Genomic DNA, 18486 nt, shown 5'->3' with positions numbered 1-18486 from the left:
TGGTTCAAAACTAACTAACAAAAAGAAATAAAACAAAAACATCACATTTCCTAACTATTATGTTTGGATCAGGACAAATATAAACAGCTGCAAAAAAAAGATAAAAGAAGACAAATCAATGATAAATTCGCAGTGCAGTTAATATGGCCAAAATCTTAACATATTGTTTATTCCGTGAAAAGGATCTGTTGCTCAGTTGCTCTCCCTGGGCTTTCTTGTATCTTATTCCATAATTAATTTTTTGGTGGGTAGAAGAAGATATTTGCTATCCTGTGAAAACCATGCGTCTCCAAAATATAATTTATTCATTCATCATCGTTAACCGCTTATCTGCACTAGGGTCGTGGGGGGCTGGAGCCGATCCCAGCTGACATTGGGCGAGAGGCGGGGTAGACCTGGACAGGTCGCCAGACTATCACAGGGCCAACACATAGAGCAGACAATCACGATACGGGCTACAAGCAATTCAGATGCTGAATTAAACCTAAGTGCATGTTTTTAGACTGTGGGAGGAAGCAGGAGTACCTGGAGAGAACCCACGCTGACACAGGGAAAACATGCAAACTCTACACAGAAGAGCTGCAGGCTCGTGTAGCCACCCCTTTCAGTCTATCTGAAAAATAATTTAAAAATCAACAGACAGAAAATGTGTGCAGGATTGACACACATCCTGGACATGCAGCATTGACACCAAACTGTCACAGTTCAGCTCCATACTCTCCTGCAGTTTTCCACTCCACCTGCCGACCACTCCCACCTCATCAGCCCAACTCCACTCCACCTGCTTATCCAGCTGCTTCAGATCACTAATCAAGTCACTATATGAACTCTTGCTTAACACACACTCTTTGGCCAGATCGTTATTGCATTCATGCCTTACTTCAGTGTTACCTTTTGGACTGATTTCCTGTTGCCGACCCTGCCTGTCTTGGACTTACTTACTAAGCTTTTTTGTACAAAATTTTAAAACCAAAGTTGCATAATGCTTTACAAAGTAAATGAAACAAATCAAACATTGAATCATAATGTATTACCTTTAAAGCTCAGCCTTGCAGCTACAACATAAAAAAGTACTGCTTACATATTAATGCAACAGAAATAAATACAGGTATGGGGTATATGTACACTAACCATTCTGCATAATGAATGCTTTGACTGTTGAAACCTGCTGATATGTCTAAATTATATATACCTACATAAGTCAACCTATGAATTCAGAGAAGGGTGCTCATAAATTGGTATTTTTGATATTATGTGCTAATTGTGCTACTCAAACAAAAAGGGTCAGAATGCTTAAAAAAAATACATTTTAGAAAAAGGGATGTTTTCAGATCATAAATAACATCTGTCAGTATTAGTTTTTCCTTCATCATTAAAAAAAAAAAAGATATTACGGCAATCCCAACCACAAGAAGGAAGTGATCACATCCTTAAGGAACATGGCACATTACACACACACACACACACACACACACACACACACACACACACACAAACACACACACACACACACACTTGCACATTCAATCATTGACATGCAGAAGTTAGTGGGAGTGTTCACAAGTTAGAAACTGCCTTTACAATCAGACACAAGATCATATTCAGATTGTGTTCAGGTACAGTTGTATTTAGCTCTGCTCTGAGATCCACCATGAAGCTGTACGTGATCGTTCCACTGTGTGTTCTGTTCACCGTCACCACACAGGTAAGAAAACACTGGTAATATAGTGAGTACTGTTCCTTTACAAATAATAATATACTGCCGATTTCAAATGTAGATATATCTTCATTGTAGATAGTTAGGTACTCATCTTTTATATGCCATGTTTCATTTTAGGCACCTTCACGTGATAAATGTATATGTGAGGTGACTTCAGAAAAGCCATTTCCTCACGACAAACTCAGCAGAGTGGCAGGCAATGCATCAGAATGCAACAGCACCATTAACGCACAGATGGTAAGTAGTTGTCTGTGTTGTTATGTAATTAAATACATGTCTGTCTGTCTGTGTATATCAATGATGGAAGAAGTATTCAGATCCCTTACTTCAGTAAAAGTACTAATACCACACTGTGAAAAATACTCCACTACGAATAAAAGTCCTGCATTTAAAACGTACTTATATAAAAGTACAAAAGTATCAGCATCAATATGTACTTAAATTATCAAAAGTAAAAGTATGCGTTATGCAGAATGGACTGACTCTGATTGTTTGAAATATATTAGTATTTTTATGTGATGGGGTTTAATTTATAAACATGCATAATCATTTCAAATTTTATCTTTTTTTTTTGTTAAATCTCGACCTGAAAAGTAAATAAAGCTGTCAGCTAAATTAAGTGGAAATGAAAGTACTCATTATGTAGAATGGACCCACTCCGATTGTTTTATATATTCTAAATATGTTATTAGATTATTTGTATTGATGCATTTATGTAAGCCATGTTTTAACTTTGTAAAGAAAGAGGCCTATTTTAACTACTTAATAAACTGTTATGAGTTCTAATTTAAAAAAAATTATAATAACTTCAAAATCATCATGTTTTTTATGTTAAATCTCGACCTGAAAAGTAACTAAAGCTGTCGGCTAAATGTAGTGTAGTGAAAAGTACAATTTTTGCTTCTAAAATGTAGTGAAGTAAAAGTATAAAGTTATATAAAATGGAAATACTCAAGTAAAGTACAAGTCCCTCACAATTGTACTCAAGTACACAACTTGAGTAAATGTACTTACTGCAGATGCATTCCACCACTGGTGTGTATATAATCATCATAAACTCTTTATGCATGTATTTTTACTGATGGAGTCTTGAGTGTGGATCTGCTCTGTCTGCAGACTCAGGAGCTGGAGAGTCTGCTGCTGGGTTTGGAGCATCGTCTGCCCCAGCTGCAGGAAGATGTGTCAGTGCTGGAGAGGGAGGATGACGGAGAGCTCTATGCAGTTCTCAGCCTGTTTGTGATCGAGAATGAACTGAGGGAGATCAACCAGCTCATCGACAAGCTCAACAGCACCACCCTGGACCGACAGCATCTAACTACTAACACCACTAAAAAGGTAAACTGCACTGGTTTTTTGGTATCTAAAGCAAAAAATAGAGGTGAATGTAGTATGATATTTAAAAAAGCACAATTATTTAGGAATCACCACCTGCTATTTTTACTGTCAGAAACTAATGAAAACAACTTCCTGTTAATAGTGTTGTAATGACTGTGTGAATCTTATAAAACTGGCTCATCATCACTGACCCAGAATGTACAGTAAAATAATAAATATTAAAAGTATCTGAATTGTTGCAACAGGACCCAAGATATCTTCTTCTTGGAAAATCTAGGGCCCACTTTACATGCAATGTAATGTTAAATGCCATTGGGGTAGATTATGGAAGAAGCGGCTGATGTCACCTGAAGCTGTAAACTGCAAGCAGAGATGAGTAGTGGGCTACGGAGGTCTAGTACATACTGACCCGAGTGACACCACTAGGATTGAGTATGACTCAAAAGTGCATTTAAGATCTATTTTATTTAATTTATATTCCGTATGGTACAGTGGCAATTTTACAGTAATTTTTGACCCCATTAGACGGTGGTCTTGGCTTTAAAAAATTAATTAAAGTATTAAAGTAAAGTAATTGAGTGTGTTTTCAGCCCTTAGTTGAACAAAGAGTGCCATCTAGTGGGCTCCGTAAATAAAGCAAATGTTTCACAAAGCTTTGCTGTCCCTTCACTAACTAATAACACACTGTGAAATTACTCCACTATAAGTAAAAGTCCTGCATTCAAAACGTACTTAAGTAAAAGTACAAAAGTATCAGCATCAAAATGTACTAAAAGTAAAAGTAAAGTACTCATTGTGCAGAATGAATCCACTCAGATTCTTTCAAATATATTAGTATTAATATTCTTGATGCATTTATGTAAGTAGCGTTTCACTGTTGTCCAGGTAGGGCTCATTTAAACTACCAAATATACTGTTATGGGGTTTAATTTATAAATTTGCATGATCATTTTTAAATTCATATTATTTGTGTTAAATCTCGACCAGGAAAGTAACTAAAGCTGTCAGCTAAATGTAGCAGAGTAGGAAAAAGTTGCATAAAATGAAACACTCAAGTAAAATATAAGTACCTCAAAATTGTACTTAAGTACAGTACTTGAGTGAATTTACTTAGTTACTTTCCACCACTGGTATGGTAGCTGTATTATCAATGAGCAAAATGTTGACTGTTGTGAAAATATCTACTTTATCAATGCATAAGCCAATCCATTTTTTTTGATGATTGCATCCTAATACATTCGAAGGCATTAAAGCTTGTAAAAATAAGAAAAAGAAGTCTGTTCTCCTGTTCAGATGGAGAATCTGAGGGCAGAAATGAAGGAGCTGGTGACGTATGACACCATGAAGGTGATAGAGACACAACAAGACAACGAGCGTCTGAAGTCAGAGCTGAGCGATTGCGAGACTGGCCCCACCACCCAACCCACTCAGCCTCCACATGGTATGCAAGTGTGGGGATATTTTTTGTACTTGTCTTTCACCTCCACTTAAAGCCACAGATAGACAAATACTCTGGTTGTGTAGTGATTGCTTTTCACAGAAACTGATTGGGCTTTCAGGTGTAATTTGTGTTCATAAGGAGTTTAAAAAAGTATATTACCTGAGCAAAATCACATGGCCAATCCTTAATCTCCAGCTAAATTACACTTAACATCAAAGACCATTCTGATTCTCTGCCCACTGTGTATTATACATACTCCAGTATGCATAATACATGGACAATATAAAAGATGAAAGGATGAAAAGAGACTTGATCCTGTTGATCGTCAAACTAACTCCAGTCGAGATTAAACTGTAAGGATATCGTCAAGGAGTTTAATGTTTTATGTTTTAGCCCCCGAAGAGGCATGAGACAGTAATCTTGCATATTTAAGTGTGTTTTGGATCAAATTAAACCTAATAATATATGCTAGCAAGGTTTGATACAGTAAGCTAGTTTTGCTCAAATTAATACTCTTGTATTTCTATATTTTCTTGTATTATAATTGCTATTGCAGCTTTCAGTTTGCAAACTGTAGCTTTATCCAAAATTCTCAGCTCATTGGCTTATTGACGTACAGCTGCAGAACTGAACGCTCGACCGTGTTTCAGTTCAGTGAGTACTGATACGCAGTCATAGATACAATTAATAAATACACAGATTGATTAAAAATTCCATGTGATCGACCAAATCCTTAACGACCATTAATTGATCATCAATAAATTATTCCCATCACTATACAGCAATTATAAACGTGTGGACGGCGCACTCAACCAGCTGTACATTCTTCCTCTCCCTTTCATTTATTGTTTTCCCCTTAGGTAACTGCCCCCATGGTCAATTTTACAACATCACAGCAACGAGGGTGTACACACAAGGAGAGTACCCAGGATCCTATCCGTATGGAGCCTGGGGTCGGGATCCTAAACCAGAGGTGGGAAAAGAGGACTGGTATTGGATGGTAATCTTGACCTCTAGCGACAGATACGCCCACTATGTTCGTCAATATACCAGCCTGAGCTCTCTGATTGCTGGTGTGAGCAAACCAGGTATGTTACTCTTGTGTTCTAGTTTTAACTGTACTTGTGCAATATGTACTTTGAATGAATGAAAAGACCAACTGGTAGTGAAGGGACAACAAAGCTTGGTGAACCATTTGCTATATTTACGGAGCCCAAGGGATGGTGCTCTTTGTTCAACAAAGGGCTGAAAACACACTCAATAACCATTGCTAAAGCCTTTTTTTAAGCCAAGACTGCCATCTAGTGGGGTCAAAAAATAAAGCAAATGGTTCATGAAGCTTCATTGTCCCTTCACTACCAACGGGTAATACCCTGATCTGAAAATGTTGTCATCCTTTCAGTGAATTTGCAGCAAAATGTTTTACTGTACATGCTGGAAAGAACATTTTTATCAAATACACAACAGTAAGTAGCAGTGGTGGAATGTAACTAAGTACATTTACTCAAGAACTGTACTTAAGCACAATTTTCAGGTACTAATACTTTACTTTAATATTTCCATTTAATGTAACTTTATACTTCTACTTCACTACATTTAAATTTAGCTAAAAGCTTTAGTTTCTTTTCAGGTCGAGATTTAACATAAAAAAAAAAAAGATCAATATGAAGCGATGAGACATTTAAACATAAAAACTAAAAAAAGTAGAGCGGGTTGCCCCACAATCAGAGGGTTGGTGGTTCGAGCCCTGACCATGGCAACCTACATGTCGAAGTATCCTTGAGTAAGATACTGAACCGATGCTGCGTTCATCGGTGTGAGAATGAATTCCCAATGGTGGCAGTTGGTACCGTTTAGGATTGCCTCTGCCACCTGTATAAATGTGTGTGTGAACGGGTGAATGAGCGCAGTCTGTAGTCTAAAGTGTAGTGGTCGAAAAGCACTGTATAAGTGCAGGTCTATTTACACATTCATGTGTATGTGGGTTGAGTCAAAATGAAATACATGGAAATTAAGCAACATGTCTCCCAGTGAAACAGTGTGATGATTACTTAATAGAATTATTATTTGGTGGAGTACAGTCTGTTGCAAGGTTTGGCTCATGTAGCTTTCATAGTTACCTTGTTTTCTGGTCATGATCAAAATCCATCTGTGGTATACCTGTGGTCCCAACATTAGTAAGTACAACGATACTTAATTATGATTACATTTGCTCATTCTCCTCTTGCTTTTCTTCTTCTTCTTCTTCTTCTTCTTCTTCTTCTTCCAGGTAATGCTCAGATCAGTGGATCTAACCCAACCACCAACACCATCCAGGGTCCAAATGCTGTAATGTACGGAGGGGCGTTGTACTACAATTGTTACAACCAAGATGCTGTTTGTCGATTCAACATTACCGACAAAACGGTTTCAACCTTACAACTACCCAAAGACACCAGGTTCGCTACTCTGCTCCCACCACCACTAGTGAAGGGACAATGATGCTTCATGAACCATTTGCTTTTTTTTTTTACCCCACTAGATGGCAGTCTTGGCTTAAAAAAGGCTTTGGCAAGGGTAATTAAGTGTGTTTCAGCCCTTTCTTGAACAAAGAGCGCCATCTAGTGGCCTTCGTAAATAAAGTAAATGGTTCACAAAGCTTTGTTGTCCCTTCACTAACCACCAATACTACTTTAGACTCTATTAAAAAATTAAAACTCATAAGAGAGAGAAGACAACTTGTTCGTAAAATATGTTTTCATTTTTCTTTAGGTATAACTCAAAGGGTAATTTCTGCCGCCTTGAACAATGCTACCCATACACCGACCTGGACCTAGCCACAGATGAGTCAGGTGTCTGGGTGATCTATACAACTCTACAAGACTTTGGCAACTTGGTGCTCTCCAAAGTGGAGGGGAATGAAACGATGAGGCTCGGCCAAACCTGGAAAACCTCTGTCTACAAGCAGGCGGTGACCAACACCTTCATGGCCTGTGGCGTGCTCTATGCAACACGGTACATAAACAAAGACGTGGAGGAGATCTTCTATTCCTTTGACACCTTGACAGGGGAGGAGAATTTCAAAATTGGTGTCTACATGAACAAGATGACTGCGAACATTTATTCCCTGAACTACAGCCCTGTGGACCAGATGCTGCATGTCTACAGTGACTCCCGCATGGCCTCCTATAAGGTTTTGTTTCGGTAAAGGGATAATGCTGACAGCATTTCCCATAAATGTCTGTTTTGAAATATCTACAGTAGTAGTAACCAACGTGTAAAAATTAAGGTTTCTCGAAAATAAAGGCAAGCAAAAAGTATTTGAGTGTTGTGAAATGACTTGTTCTACACATGATATGCATGGTAGATTTACAATATTCAATCTGTCTGCATGAAGTGGGGAAGGAATGTTTACAATATGATGTCAAAGCATACTACAATTATTTTCAACTGTGTAAATGTTCCAATGTGCCTTCAGCAGTCTACCAAAAATTCCAACGGTGGTTGCCGTAGCATTGAGTCCTATCTATCCCAATACAACATCAGTCAACTTCTCACTTGATTTATTATCTCAGAAAAAAGTTTTAGGACAACACTATGGTCTCGGCTGCTAGTAAAAAAATCTTTAAGACACTTTGATGTTAATTGTGTGAAAAATGGTCCAATTTAGAATAAAAAAGCAGATAACGAATCATATGATTTGGGGCGTGGCTACCTTTGATTGACAGGTGGCTAACAAGGTGAGCCGTCATCAGGAGGAAGAAAAGAAAAGAAGAAAAGCAATGCGTATCCACGGCAACGAGTCAAAGTTTTTTGTTTTTTTTTAAAGGACGTTTACCGGTTTGGCCTCATAACTTTGATCCTTTCACACTGTATTTTCACTTAATGACAGTTTATTTAAACATTTTTGTTAATTTAAAAATGTCTTCTTCAGTGTTTGGTTGGACTAACAGACTCTCCAAGGAGTCGGTGTTCATTTTTTCAGGTAAGTAAGGTACATTTTGTTTTTTGCTAGCCAAAATGAACATCCCAGTTAATGCTACAGTAATTGCTAACATTAATTAGCAGCAACTTCGCTTAGTCAGGTTGCTGGTGTAGAGAGGCGTGAAGTGCGATATCTAGCCATTTTCCATTGTTTTCTTGATAATAACCAAAATCATTATCAAGAAAACCATGGAAAATTGCTAGATATCAGCTCTTAAATTAAACTCTTATGAGCTATTTTTGTTGTTATAATTATCATCATTTGTCCAAACAAATGTACCTTTAGTTGTAACAGGCATTAAAATGAACAGTAAAATACATTTTTCCATGACTGTATGTCTTTTATGGCTTAGTTGCCTTACAAAGCACAGCCCACACAGGTTTCATTTGAGATGGTGTGTCCATGGAAGTATGTTTGTGGTTGTGTGTGTGTGTGTGTGTGTGTGTACGTGGGTAGCTTTGGTACATCCATGGAGAGGGGCTGGGCTCTGTAAGGGAAGGCTGCTTCGAGTGCTTTGGTTTGTACTCAGAAAAAACAGCCTACTGGGTCAGCCTGGTCCAGCCTTGGTCCCCCCTGGTCTAGTTTGGTTTGGATCAGAGTGTGATTGTCAAGTTAGAGACCACAAAGAGCTGACTACAGCCAGAACCACGTCCATGCACTGGAGTTAAAGACTGATGATGGGCGTTGCATCCATGGCTCTATTTAACTAGCCACATGTTAGGTGCTAATGAAGAATGCTTTAATACTATAGATACTACTCAAGATACTAGAAGGCCATAATACATTTTAACATTCACATGCATGCTCAGTACATGGTTATAAATACATATCCTAGCAATGTGCAATGACACACATTTTAAAGCTGCACTCAGCAACGTTGCACACACAAACCGGCATGCTAACTGTATACGTGGTGTCCGCCGCTGATCGTAAACAAACCGGCATGCTTACTGTGCACAGAGTGTCTGTTGCTTGATTTAAACAAACAAAGGTTGCGATCTGAACGCATACTGCTGCAGCACATACACACTGTACTGCTACAGAGCTAACTGTGTAGCCTATAAGCACTGTGCTAATGTGCAGCACTGCTGCTGCTCTGTTTCACGTCACTATCGTCTCCTCCCATCACGTTCCGCAACGTTGGACTGCACTATGAATGGGCACGAATATCACACCTTCACAGGATCACTATGAACGCCCTAAGGTGAAGGTTTAATAGTGAAGAGACATTCATGAACCATTTGCTTTATCTTTTGACCCCACTAGATGGCGGTCTTGGCTTAAAAAAAGGCTTTATTAATGGTAATTGAGTGTGTTTTCAGCCCTTTGTTGAACAAAGAGCGCCATCTAGTGGGCTCCGTAAATAAAGCAAATGGTTCATCCTTCACTAGTTATTAGCTCATAACTATTTACTATGTAGTGTTTATAATAGTATTCGTATTGTATATGTTTCTTTCCAAAACAGAGACCTGAATAAAGAAGTTTACATGTTGGTATAAAAATGTTTAAATTTGAGTATTCATTTAGCATCATATACATAAAACATTTGGTCAAATGATGGAGTATGATGCAGGTGAGTAGAGGACAACAGCTACCTTTAGGAAGGTGGTGTTGGTTGGGTCCAATTTGGAGTTGCACTCGACCTTAAAGACAACAAAGAGCAGGTAGAAGTGCATATAAATCTATAGTTTATATATGGAGACTGTATCAGTCTGTGTGTATGTGAGTGACCGAGATACTGCAGTGTGGTATCAGTACTTTTAATTAAGAAATCTGAATACTTTTACTCCAACATGCTGACCTTGTATTTTATTGACCTTCCAGCTTTATAACATTATGTGTCACATTACAAACATTCAAAACAACAAACAGTATGTGATATGTCCAACAAATCCTAACAATACGGAGTACCTTACTGCTAGTATTATACATAGAATGAAGAACGGTCTTTTCATCTGTATATTTCTTGTCTTAACCCTTCTGTTATGTTCGTTTCTCAGGAACAGCATTAATGTTCATGGGTCGATTTGTTTAATTATCCAAAAGTGTCAGAAACCAAAAACTCCCAATAAACATTGTTTATAGTTAATCATTTACTTATATTACTAACCTTTTCAATCAATATTTTGTGCAATGGTTTTCTTTAACTCTCATCTCTCGTTTTTCATAAAAATGCACGTTTAAACTGGAATATACATAAGAAAGACCTACATATAAAATGCAATGGTTTTGCATGGCATTCATTTTTAATGTTTGACATTGCTGAATACAGATCAGAAGGAGGCCTGGTAAGCCAGCAGATATCCATCATTGTACATGTAGAGCTGCTTGTTGGTGGGGTTATAGCTCAGGCTAGCCACTCCTTTAGCTACCTTCTCCAGCGGCAGTGCTAGTGAGTTGTCCTCTCTGCCTGTTGCTGTGTCGAAGGCGTAGAACACCTCCTCGCGGTATTCGTCCACATAACGAGTGGCATAGAGCACACCGCACACCATGAAAGCATTGCTCACTGCCTTCTTGAACAGCTTCGTCTCCCACGTCTGTGTGACATTAATTGTCTCAGCCTCACTGTCCCAAACTAGCCGGCTCACCACTAGATTACCATGGTTACCAAGGGTGGCATATAGGGCCCATAGTCCCGTCTCATCTGCCTCCACGTCCACGTCACTATTGAGACGGCAGTCGTAGTAACAATAAGGGAACTTGTTGTTGAAACCCACGCCGGTGCCTGGAAGTGTCACCCGCTTGACGGTGTTGCCTTTCAGGTCGTAGCGGCACACATCTGCAGATCGGTAACAGTTATAAAACAATCCTTCGCCGTATAGAACAGCACTAGGACCCTCAATGGTGTTGGGGTTACTGTAGGATGGAGCAATGGTAAAGTCTCTGTTGTTGGTGGAGGTCATGAAGTCTTCGTAGGTATCGTATACACGCAGGGTGTTGCCATGGATGTTGCCGCTGAGCAGAGTCTGAACCCAGTAGACATCCTTCTCCCCATCCCTCTCCATTTTGGCCTGTTTTCCCCAAGAACCAGCGACATAGCTCTTACCATCGGGATTGACCTTAGTCATGACAGGGTCACTAATGTTGGAGATCAGGCCTTTGAAGCAGTACCTGTGCTGACCTGGAAACAGAAAGAGATGAGAAAGTGAAGTATGGTACAATCTAGAGCAGGGGTGGGCAATTCAATTACCCAAGGCCATGGGGCCACATGAAAACAAACAAAGCTTTGTGAACCATTTGTTTTATTTACAGAGCCCACTAGATGGCGCTCTTTGTTCAACAAAGGGCTGAAAACACACTCAATTACCATTGCTAAAGCCTTTTTTTTAAGCCACAAAGCTTCATTGTCCCTTCACAACTGTAAAGGTTGCAGAGGGTTGGACCAATACTCTGAACTAAATTCTGCTCAATATGAATTACATTGCTATATGAAATGCAGTAGATTAAATGGTTTTGAGCTGCTACTGGCAAGAAAACATCTAACGATAAGACTATGTTAATGTGGAGTAACTCAAATATAGCAGTAAAAAAAAAACAAAAAACTCCAATCATTGTTTCACTTTTCCATTTGTTTTAAACATGACATACAATCAAACCACAAAAACAATGTAGAGCATGTATGCTATGCAGTAATTGCAACAAGCAATAAGTGTTTTTCACAAGGTAACAAGGTAACTGTGTGTGTTTCTGTGCAAGTGCAGGTGCATATGCATGCACGCACATATGTAAATCGCCTTCAAAATAAAAGCAGTATTGATTTCAAATTTCCTGGGTAACCTCATGCGGGCTAGACAGGGACAGCCAATGGGCCACATGTGGCCCCCGGGCCGCCTGATGCCCAGCTCTGGTCTAGAGTATCACTCTCCTTGACTTTCTGCCATAGGTTTGGTGTCTTAGGGTGGAGAATTTACATGCGACAAAGCCTAAGGATGTTTTTAGATATTTTGATATTATAATTTAGACCAATTGGCATATTGGTGGCACAGTATGTTCTGGGATAGCTCTGTTGTCTTTATCTCCCTTGGCAAATATCTACACTTTACTGAATAGGTTTGTTACTACTCTTCTCAGTATTTTTTACAAGAACCACTGGAAAAAGAAACCTGTTAAAAAATACAGCGAGTGGGTTTTCTACTGTAAATTTAAATGTAAATATCAGCAAAACCTGTAACTTAGACTGAGTAGTCCCCTTTATTTTTATTTTCAATTGTTCTTGTGACAATATGGTATTTCTCCTTTAATTTTACATGAAAAAACTGTGTGTTTCCTACAGTTTAAAAGTTTTGTACTATTCCTTGATTTATGGTAATTTAAATCGTTTACTACGGTGATATTTGATTTTTAATTTTTACACCCTATTTCTGATACAATTTGACAGTGTTTTACTGTTATTTCTACCAACATATTTTGCTGATTGGACACTTTTGTCAGCCCTATTTTTATATTTTTGCCCGCTTCTATTTTTTAAGTTCTGTTTTTCCATATAGCCAGTAAATGCTTCCACAACATTTGGATTGTTCAATTGTGTAACTCCACAATAAGGCCAAATCAATTACATTTTTATACACGGCTGTTACAAAACATGCTGTGCTGCACACTGTAACAGCTGCATACTTTCCTTTGCTGAAAGTAATGCATTGAAAGCAATAAGTACACTCTGAGTACACTCTAAGTACACACACACACACACACACACACGCTGTGAAAACTTACCTATGTGGTCTTTGGGGATGGACCTGCAGGACTCAGCACGATTCTTCAAGTATCGCAGTTTCTCTTTGACACTCTTCATGTTAATTGTGTCTGCATTTTTTCTCTTGTCTATATCTGTACGCAGTTTACCCACCTACACACACACACACACACACACACACAATACTACAATGTTATATGCAGACATATATAATGTACATGGTAACCCATTACACTTTAAATGAAAGCAGTTTATATACATCAGTTATGTTTCTTCATATAGAAAAAAAATCAGTAAGGACCAATAACTTTTTCTAACAGTGTGCTATTGAAATTGAAGGAATTATTATTGCATACTTTAACGACCTCCTCCTAGAGATTTAACCCTATCAACTTCAAACTTGGTCAGTACCATCACAAGGCCTTTGGCCTCAGAAGTTATTAAAAGCTTGACAGACCGTCACACTATGTGGGTGTGGAATGGAGGCAAAATATGGCGTTGTTGTTTTCATAAAATACAAGACTATATAACTTGAACATACATTGTCCAATCTGCTTCAAACTTGTCATGCATGATGATGGTTCATCAATGAACAGTTTGAAATAACAGTATTTCATAAAGTCCCGCCCCTTATGCTTTAACCACGCCCTCTTTTCATAACTAATGAACCGTTTGTCATAGAGACTTGAGTGAGGTATCATTGCACTCTGCAGAGACTGCCTAATTTGTTTGCTCTGCCCATTTACACTAGCCACGCCCCATTCAAAAAGTCATTGCCCCTTTTCCCGTGCACTCTTTTCTTTGTCGTAGGTTATTTTGGGAGGCGGCGGACGATCATGTGCGCTGGCTCAGCCCGGCTCCCCCGATGGCTCCACTCTGCTCTGGCCCGTTCATCACTGCTAGCAGCTTTCATTTCCTTTATGTTTGTTACATTATGAACCGACACTATGAGCTAACATAGTGCAGCATACTTATTTACTGCATAATATATTTGGCTTTTTGTATTACATTTCTATTTGCTGATGCAATGACCCAGTTTCTGGAGAGATATGTAAGGTTTCACTTCATGTTACTCACATATTATATTGCTTTCTAACTTTAGGAATAATTTTTTGTGCCATGTTCTACTCTACCTCTTTGGAGAGTTTCTCTGTTTGGGCGTTGTTGAACCGGTTGTGGAGGTCACCGATGTCTGTCTCTAGCTGGCTAAGCTCCTGGCCCATAACGTGCAGAGACAGTTCTGTGTACAAGCCCTGGGCGTGCAGATACTGGTAAGGCACCAGCCTTTCTGTCACATTCTTAATCACAGCTTGTATCTTCGGGAGATGCTGGTTGGACAACGCCACCTGCAAAAGGGACACAGACAGGAAGTTAATAATTTTCCAGGTTTAAGTTAATATATTCTGAAATGTTCTTCTTTTCCTTACATTGGGTACACTGTAAAAAAAAAAATTATTCCTTGAATTAAAATTGTCTACTACGCTGATATTCAATTTTTATTTTATGCCTTACTTCTGATGCAATTTGACAGTGTTTTACTGTAATATCTACAAACATTTATTACAGTGTACTATAACTTAACACAGTCACATGACATGCAAGTTAAACAAATTAAAGAGACTAAAATACCAACAGTAATTATAATAACTAGAAAATTCCCTCTGGGGAAATTCTGAAAGGGCCACGGGGGCTACTGCTGGTGTGTGTACACTATGATAAGATTATTCAGAGATTTCAAACAATTAATACTAGTAATGTTATGATACTATATTATATACAAGGAGCACACCTACAACAAGCATTCCTCTTCAAGTATTTATTTATACAGCAACCTATGCCCTTTAACCTCAAAATGTGTGTGTGTGTGTGTGTGAAACATTTGAATCTGGAGGAGTGTGCGCGCTTACGCGCGCATGTGTGTGTGTGTGCATGTGTGTGTGTGTGCATGTGTGTGTGCGTGCGTGTATCTTTCACTGTTATTACAATAAATGACCAGGGTGTGCGTGCGTGCGTGCGTGTATCTTTAACTGTTATTACATTAAATGACCAGTGTGTGTGTGTGCGTGCGTGTATCTTTAACTGTTATTACATTAAATGACCAGTGTGTGTGTGTGCTTGCGTGTATCTTTAACTGTTATTACATTAAATGACCAGTGTGTGTGTGTGTGCGCTTGTATCTTTAACTGTTATTACATTAAATGACCAGTGTGTGTGTGCGTGCGTGTATCTTTAACTGTTATTACGTATGGTTATTACATTAAATGACCAGTGTGTGTGTGTGCGTGCGTGCGTGCGTGCGTGTATCTTTAACTGTTATTACATTAAATGACCAGTGTGTGTGTGTGTGTGTGTGTGTGCGTGTGTGCGTGCGTGCGTGTATCTGTAACTGTAACTGTAATCACATCAAAGCATCAAAGGCATTGGGGTCGACCAATCAGAGCAGAGCAATCAACGGAATTAACAGCTGTGGAATCTTCTGGCACAGTGAAAGCAGCCAGAGGTTGGCAGAGTGAAATTTCTGGCCTCGAACAAAAAGCATTTTTGGCAAAACCATAATACCTATCATTGATCCGACTTCACTTTGAGCGTCCTGAGTTCTTCCTGAACGTCTACATATGTTTTTTTTTAAGAAAAATGAAAAAATAGCTTTGTTAAAGCGATCTAAAAAAACTGTTCCATCTCCCCTTTTCCGAAATCTCCCTGCGTTTTTAATATGGGACCCAATGAGGCTGTTAGTGGTGTTGGTGGCGCATCTATGCGTCGTACGCCAAAACTATAACTCTGACAGCTTTACCAGAGGATTGTGAGTGAGAAGACACATTTTCCTACGTTTCTATGTATAAATTATTTGTGTAGAGTGGAATTTGCAGCCTGGAGTGCAGTTTTCAAATTTATTTTTTGACAATGTTTCTCTCCTTCTACACTCTGAGCAATGACATCACACACTGTGACACGAACATTCCGTGCAATAAACACCCATTATAATCTCAGAATTTCTACAAAAATGATCATGATCATTGAACAGGGATTGATAAAAAAAACTATATGACCTATCGAAATGTGGATTAATACACCAATACACAAGACTTGTGTCTACTGTTTAAAGTTTAGGAGAAGTAGACGTTTAAAAATCTCCAATTATTGTTCTTTTTCGCTCATTTTTTGTCGGCCGTCCCATTCATTTCAATGCAAAATTTTGGTCCCTACAGCTATTGCTGTATGGGACCAGTGCTCGGTGCGATTGCCCCGAGGCCCTAATAATTACAATTATTCAATCCAATCAAAATGTGACATCATAATAAAAGCTTGTAATTAGTTTTGCTCAGCACCACAGTCTCCATATCATTTTATGGGTATATATGGGTGATCAGTAGAACTGAAATGGACTTGACCCAGTCTGAATTCATTAGCACACTCATCACCTTCAATAGATGCTGCTCACCTTTTCCTGCAGTTTGCCCAAAGATCCGTCACAGGACTGAAGCTGCTGCAGCACGGCCCCGTAATGCTCAGCAGGGAACGACCACAAGTTGGAGTTCACCTCACATAAACATGAGCTGTCCTTCTTCTGGCCCACCACACGCTGCGACTGGCCATCAATCTGCTGTCAAAAAAAACAAATGATGTTGTATTTAGAAGATTTACAAGGTTAATAAAGTGACTGCTTAAACAAAAATAACTAAAAACAAAGCAAAATATCAGTAAGTGCTATAATCTTGGTTTTTAAGAGTACAATATTAAGTGTAACTCACTGGTGACAGCAGTGGTAGGATCAGCAGCAGCAGCATCATGTTTAGCTGGAGAAGTAAAGTGTGGACTGACAAGGACAGAAGCTGTTAAAAAGGAAAATCACCACCCTCCTTTTCTCTTTCGTCTAATCAAAACAAACAACGGTGACTTCAACGGTGAGTCACGGCAAAGCCTCAACACCACTCATGTGGATGTGAAACTCAAAAAACTGTCAAACGATGGAGTTTCACAGCTGTCTTGGGGAACCAAGGAGTTCCTCATATTGGTGCCCATCCTTCCCTCAGGGGTACTTATTTATAATTTGCAGTATCCACCAGCTCGGTAAAAAAAAGAAAAGCTTTGGGCGTGTTGATTGCAAGTGCAGTTTGTGTGACAAACATCCTTAAACATTGTAATACAGTATACATTTTATTTTATAACAACATAAGTAAGCAAAAATGTAAGTGATGATATTGTACATTTATCTTAGAACAGCTTCGCCGTCGGATTGTTTGCTTTTTTTTTTACTCCTTTCAGAGGCTGTAGGTTCAGGCTATGAAACCCGTCAAAAGTGCAATATAGATTGTGTGTACAGGCAGCGAAAAACGAGATATTGACGTATTTCACCGACCGCTGCAATGCGTCTACAACCATCTTGCTGACGTAGTAGCAATGGACTGGGAAGTGAATGGCGGACTTTCACCCAGGAGAGCTTGCAACCACAAACTAGAGACCTAGAGCCTTCAGGGGATTTTTAGCATTGACAATAGCCCCTTTCATAGTGCGGTCCTGCAAATGTCCCGCTATATTGCTGGAAAGATCTGTGCCAGCTTTTTCCCTTAAGGCGTCCCGTGAAGGCCTGATTTTCGGGCCCTTTCATAGTGCCCCATAGTGTGTGTGTTAGATGTCACGCGATACATCAAATATTCCGCCTTGCCGGGATGAAGATTCATAGTGCTTCCGCTTCCAACAGTCCCGCCAAAATTGGTGGGATCACTTCCCCGCATTCTGATTCGGGTGCTTTCATAGTGCAGGTGAGACATTACAGAGCCGTAAATGTTGCGGCATGAAACGGCACGATGAAAGGGGCTTATAATTCTCAGCAGTTTATAGAACAGAAGCGCTCTTTATCCAGTCACCAAAAATACAGATATCTAATCAGTGTTTTTCAAACCAAATCACAGCATGGAATTTTCCATGTTATTTCACACTTTAATTTTGCAAATCACTGTAAAGTACAGCCTAAAAATGGTTTAATACATATACCTATAATATCTATAATTGACATTTAGCAGAATGACTGCCAAGCAAAATTCATACTTGATGGAAAGGAAATACAATTTTAAAAGGGACACAGTGACTAATAGGTGATTTCCGGATTTTGGTGAATCAACAGCATCTGTGGATGTGGTTACAGTATTAAGGAACAGAAAGTGACCGCTGTTCTGAAAATATCATATGAAGAATTTTTATATTCAAACAGACTGCAAAATCTAAATTCTGTAGTTTGTGTAGATGTGCAATGTGGTTTAATAGCATTGGTGGTGCATGCTAAGCCCTTTAAAAGGTATCATATTCCACAAGTATGCACTAAAAAAAAATGC

At 38.9% G+C, this 18486-nt stretch overlaps 2 protein-coding genes across 3 annotated transcripts in view; one reads left to right on the top strand and one right to left on the bottom strand.

The window, feature by feature from the left end:
* The window catches only part of LOC131973750 (olfactomedin-4-like), a 31005-nt gene extending 23210 nt beyond the window's left edge, over positions 1 to 7795 (top strand). Inside the window, exons 1-7 of one of the 2 annotated variants that reach the window (XM_059335814.1) lie at positions 1507 to 1705; positions 1838 to 1957; positions 2837 to 3055; positions 4349 to 4496; positions 5357 to 5584; positions 6766 to 6934; positions 7248 to 7795. In XM_059335814.1, the coding sequence (XP_059191797.1) occupies positions 1652 to 1705; positions 1838 to 1957; positions 2837 to 3055; positions 4349 to 4496; positions 5357 to 5584; positions 6766 to 6934; positions 7248 to 7683 (1374 nt within the window). In that variant the 5' untranslated portion in view covers positions 1507 to 1651 and the 3' untranslated portion in view covers positions 7684 to 7795. Of the gene's footprint in view, positions 1 to 1506; positions 1706 to 1837; positions 1958 to 2836; positions 3056 to 4348; positions 4497 to 5356; positions 5585 to 6765; positions 6935 to 7247 lie in introns of those variants that run through there. The other variant, XM_059335816.1, reaches the window with a different exon arrangement.
* Positions 7796 to 10252: 2457 nt separating this feature from the next.
* Positions 10253 to 17026, bottom strand: LOC131974022 (olfactomedin-like). The gene is made up of 5 exons (XM_059336188.1): positions 16906 to 17026; positions 16596 to 16757; positions 14287 to 14499; positions 13174 to 13306; positions 10253 to 11581 (listed from the first exon to the last, which is right to left on the bottom strand). The coding sequence occupies exons 1-5, from the start codon at positions 16942 to 16944 to the stop codon at positions 10734 to 10736; spliced, it is 1395 nt and encodes a 464-aa protein (XP_059192171.1). The 5' UTR covers positions 16945 to 17026; the 3' UTR covers positions 10253 to 10733.
* Between the last annotated feature and the right edge of the window lie 1460 nt (positions 17027 to 18486).

Source organism: Centropristis striata, chromosome 6, assembly GCF_030273125.1.
Source record: "Centropristis striata isolate RG_2023a ecotype Rhode Island chromosome 6, C.striata_1.0, whole genome shotgun sequence".
Classification (NCBI taxonomy): Eukaryota; Metazoa; Chordata; class Actinopteri; order Perciformes; family Serranidae; genus Centropristis; species Centropristis striata.
This window is presented reverse-complemented; position numbering and strand designations above follow the sequence as displayed.

Coding starts and splice junctions, on each gene's coding strand:
- LOC131974022 (XM_059336188.1), bottom strand. CDS start 16,944: ATGATGCTGCTGCTGCTGATCCTACCACTGCTGTCACCA. Junction 16,758..16,905: donor TCCTACCACTGCTGTCACCA/GTGAGTTACACT, acceptor TTTTTTTGACAG/CAGATTGATGGCCAGTCGCA. Junction 11,582..13,173: donor CATCCCCAAAGACCACATAG/GTAAGTTTTCAC, acceptor TTCTGTTTCCAG/GTCAGCACAGGTACTGCTTC.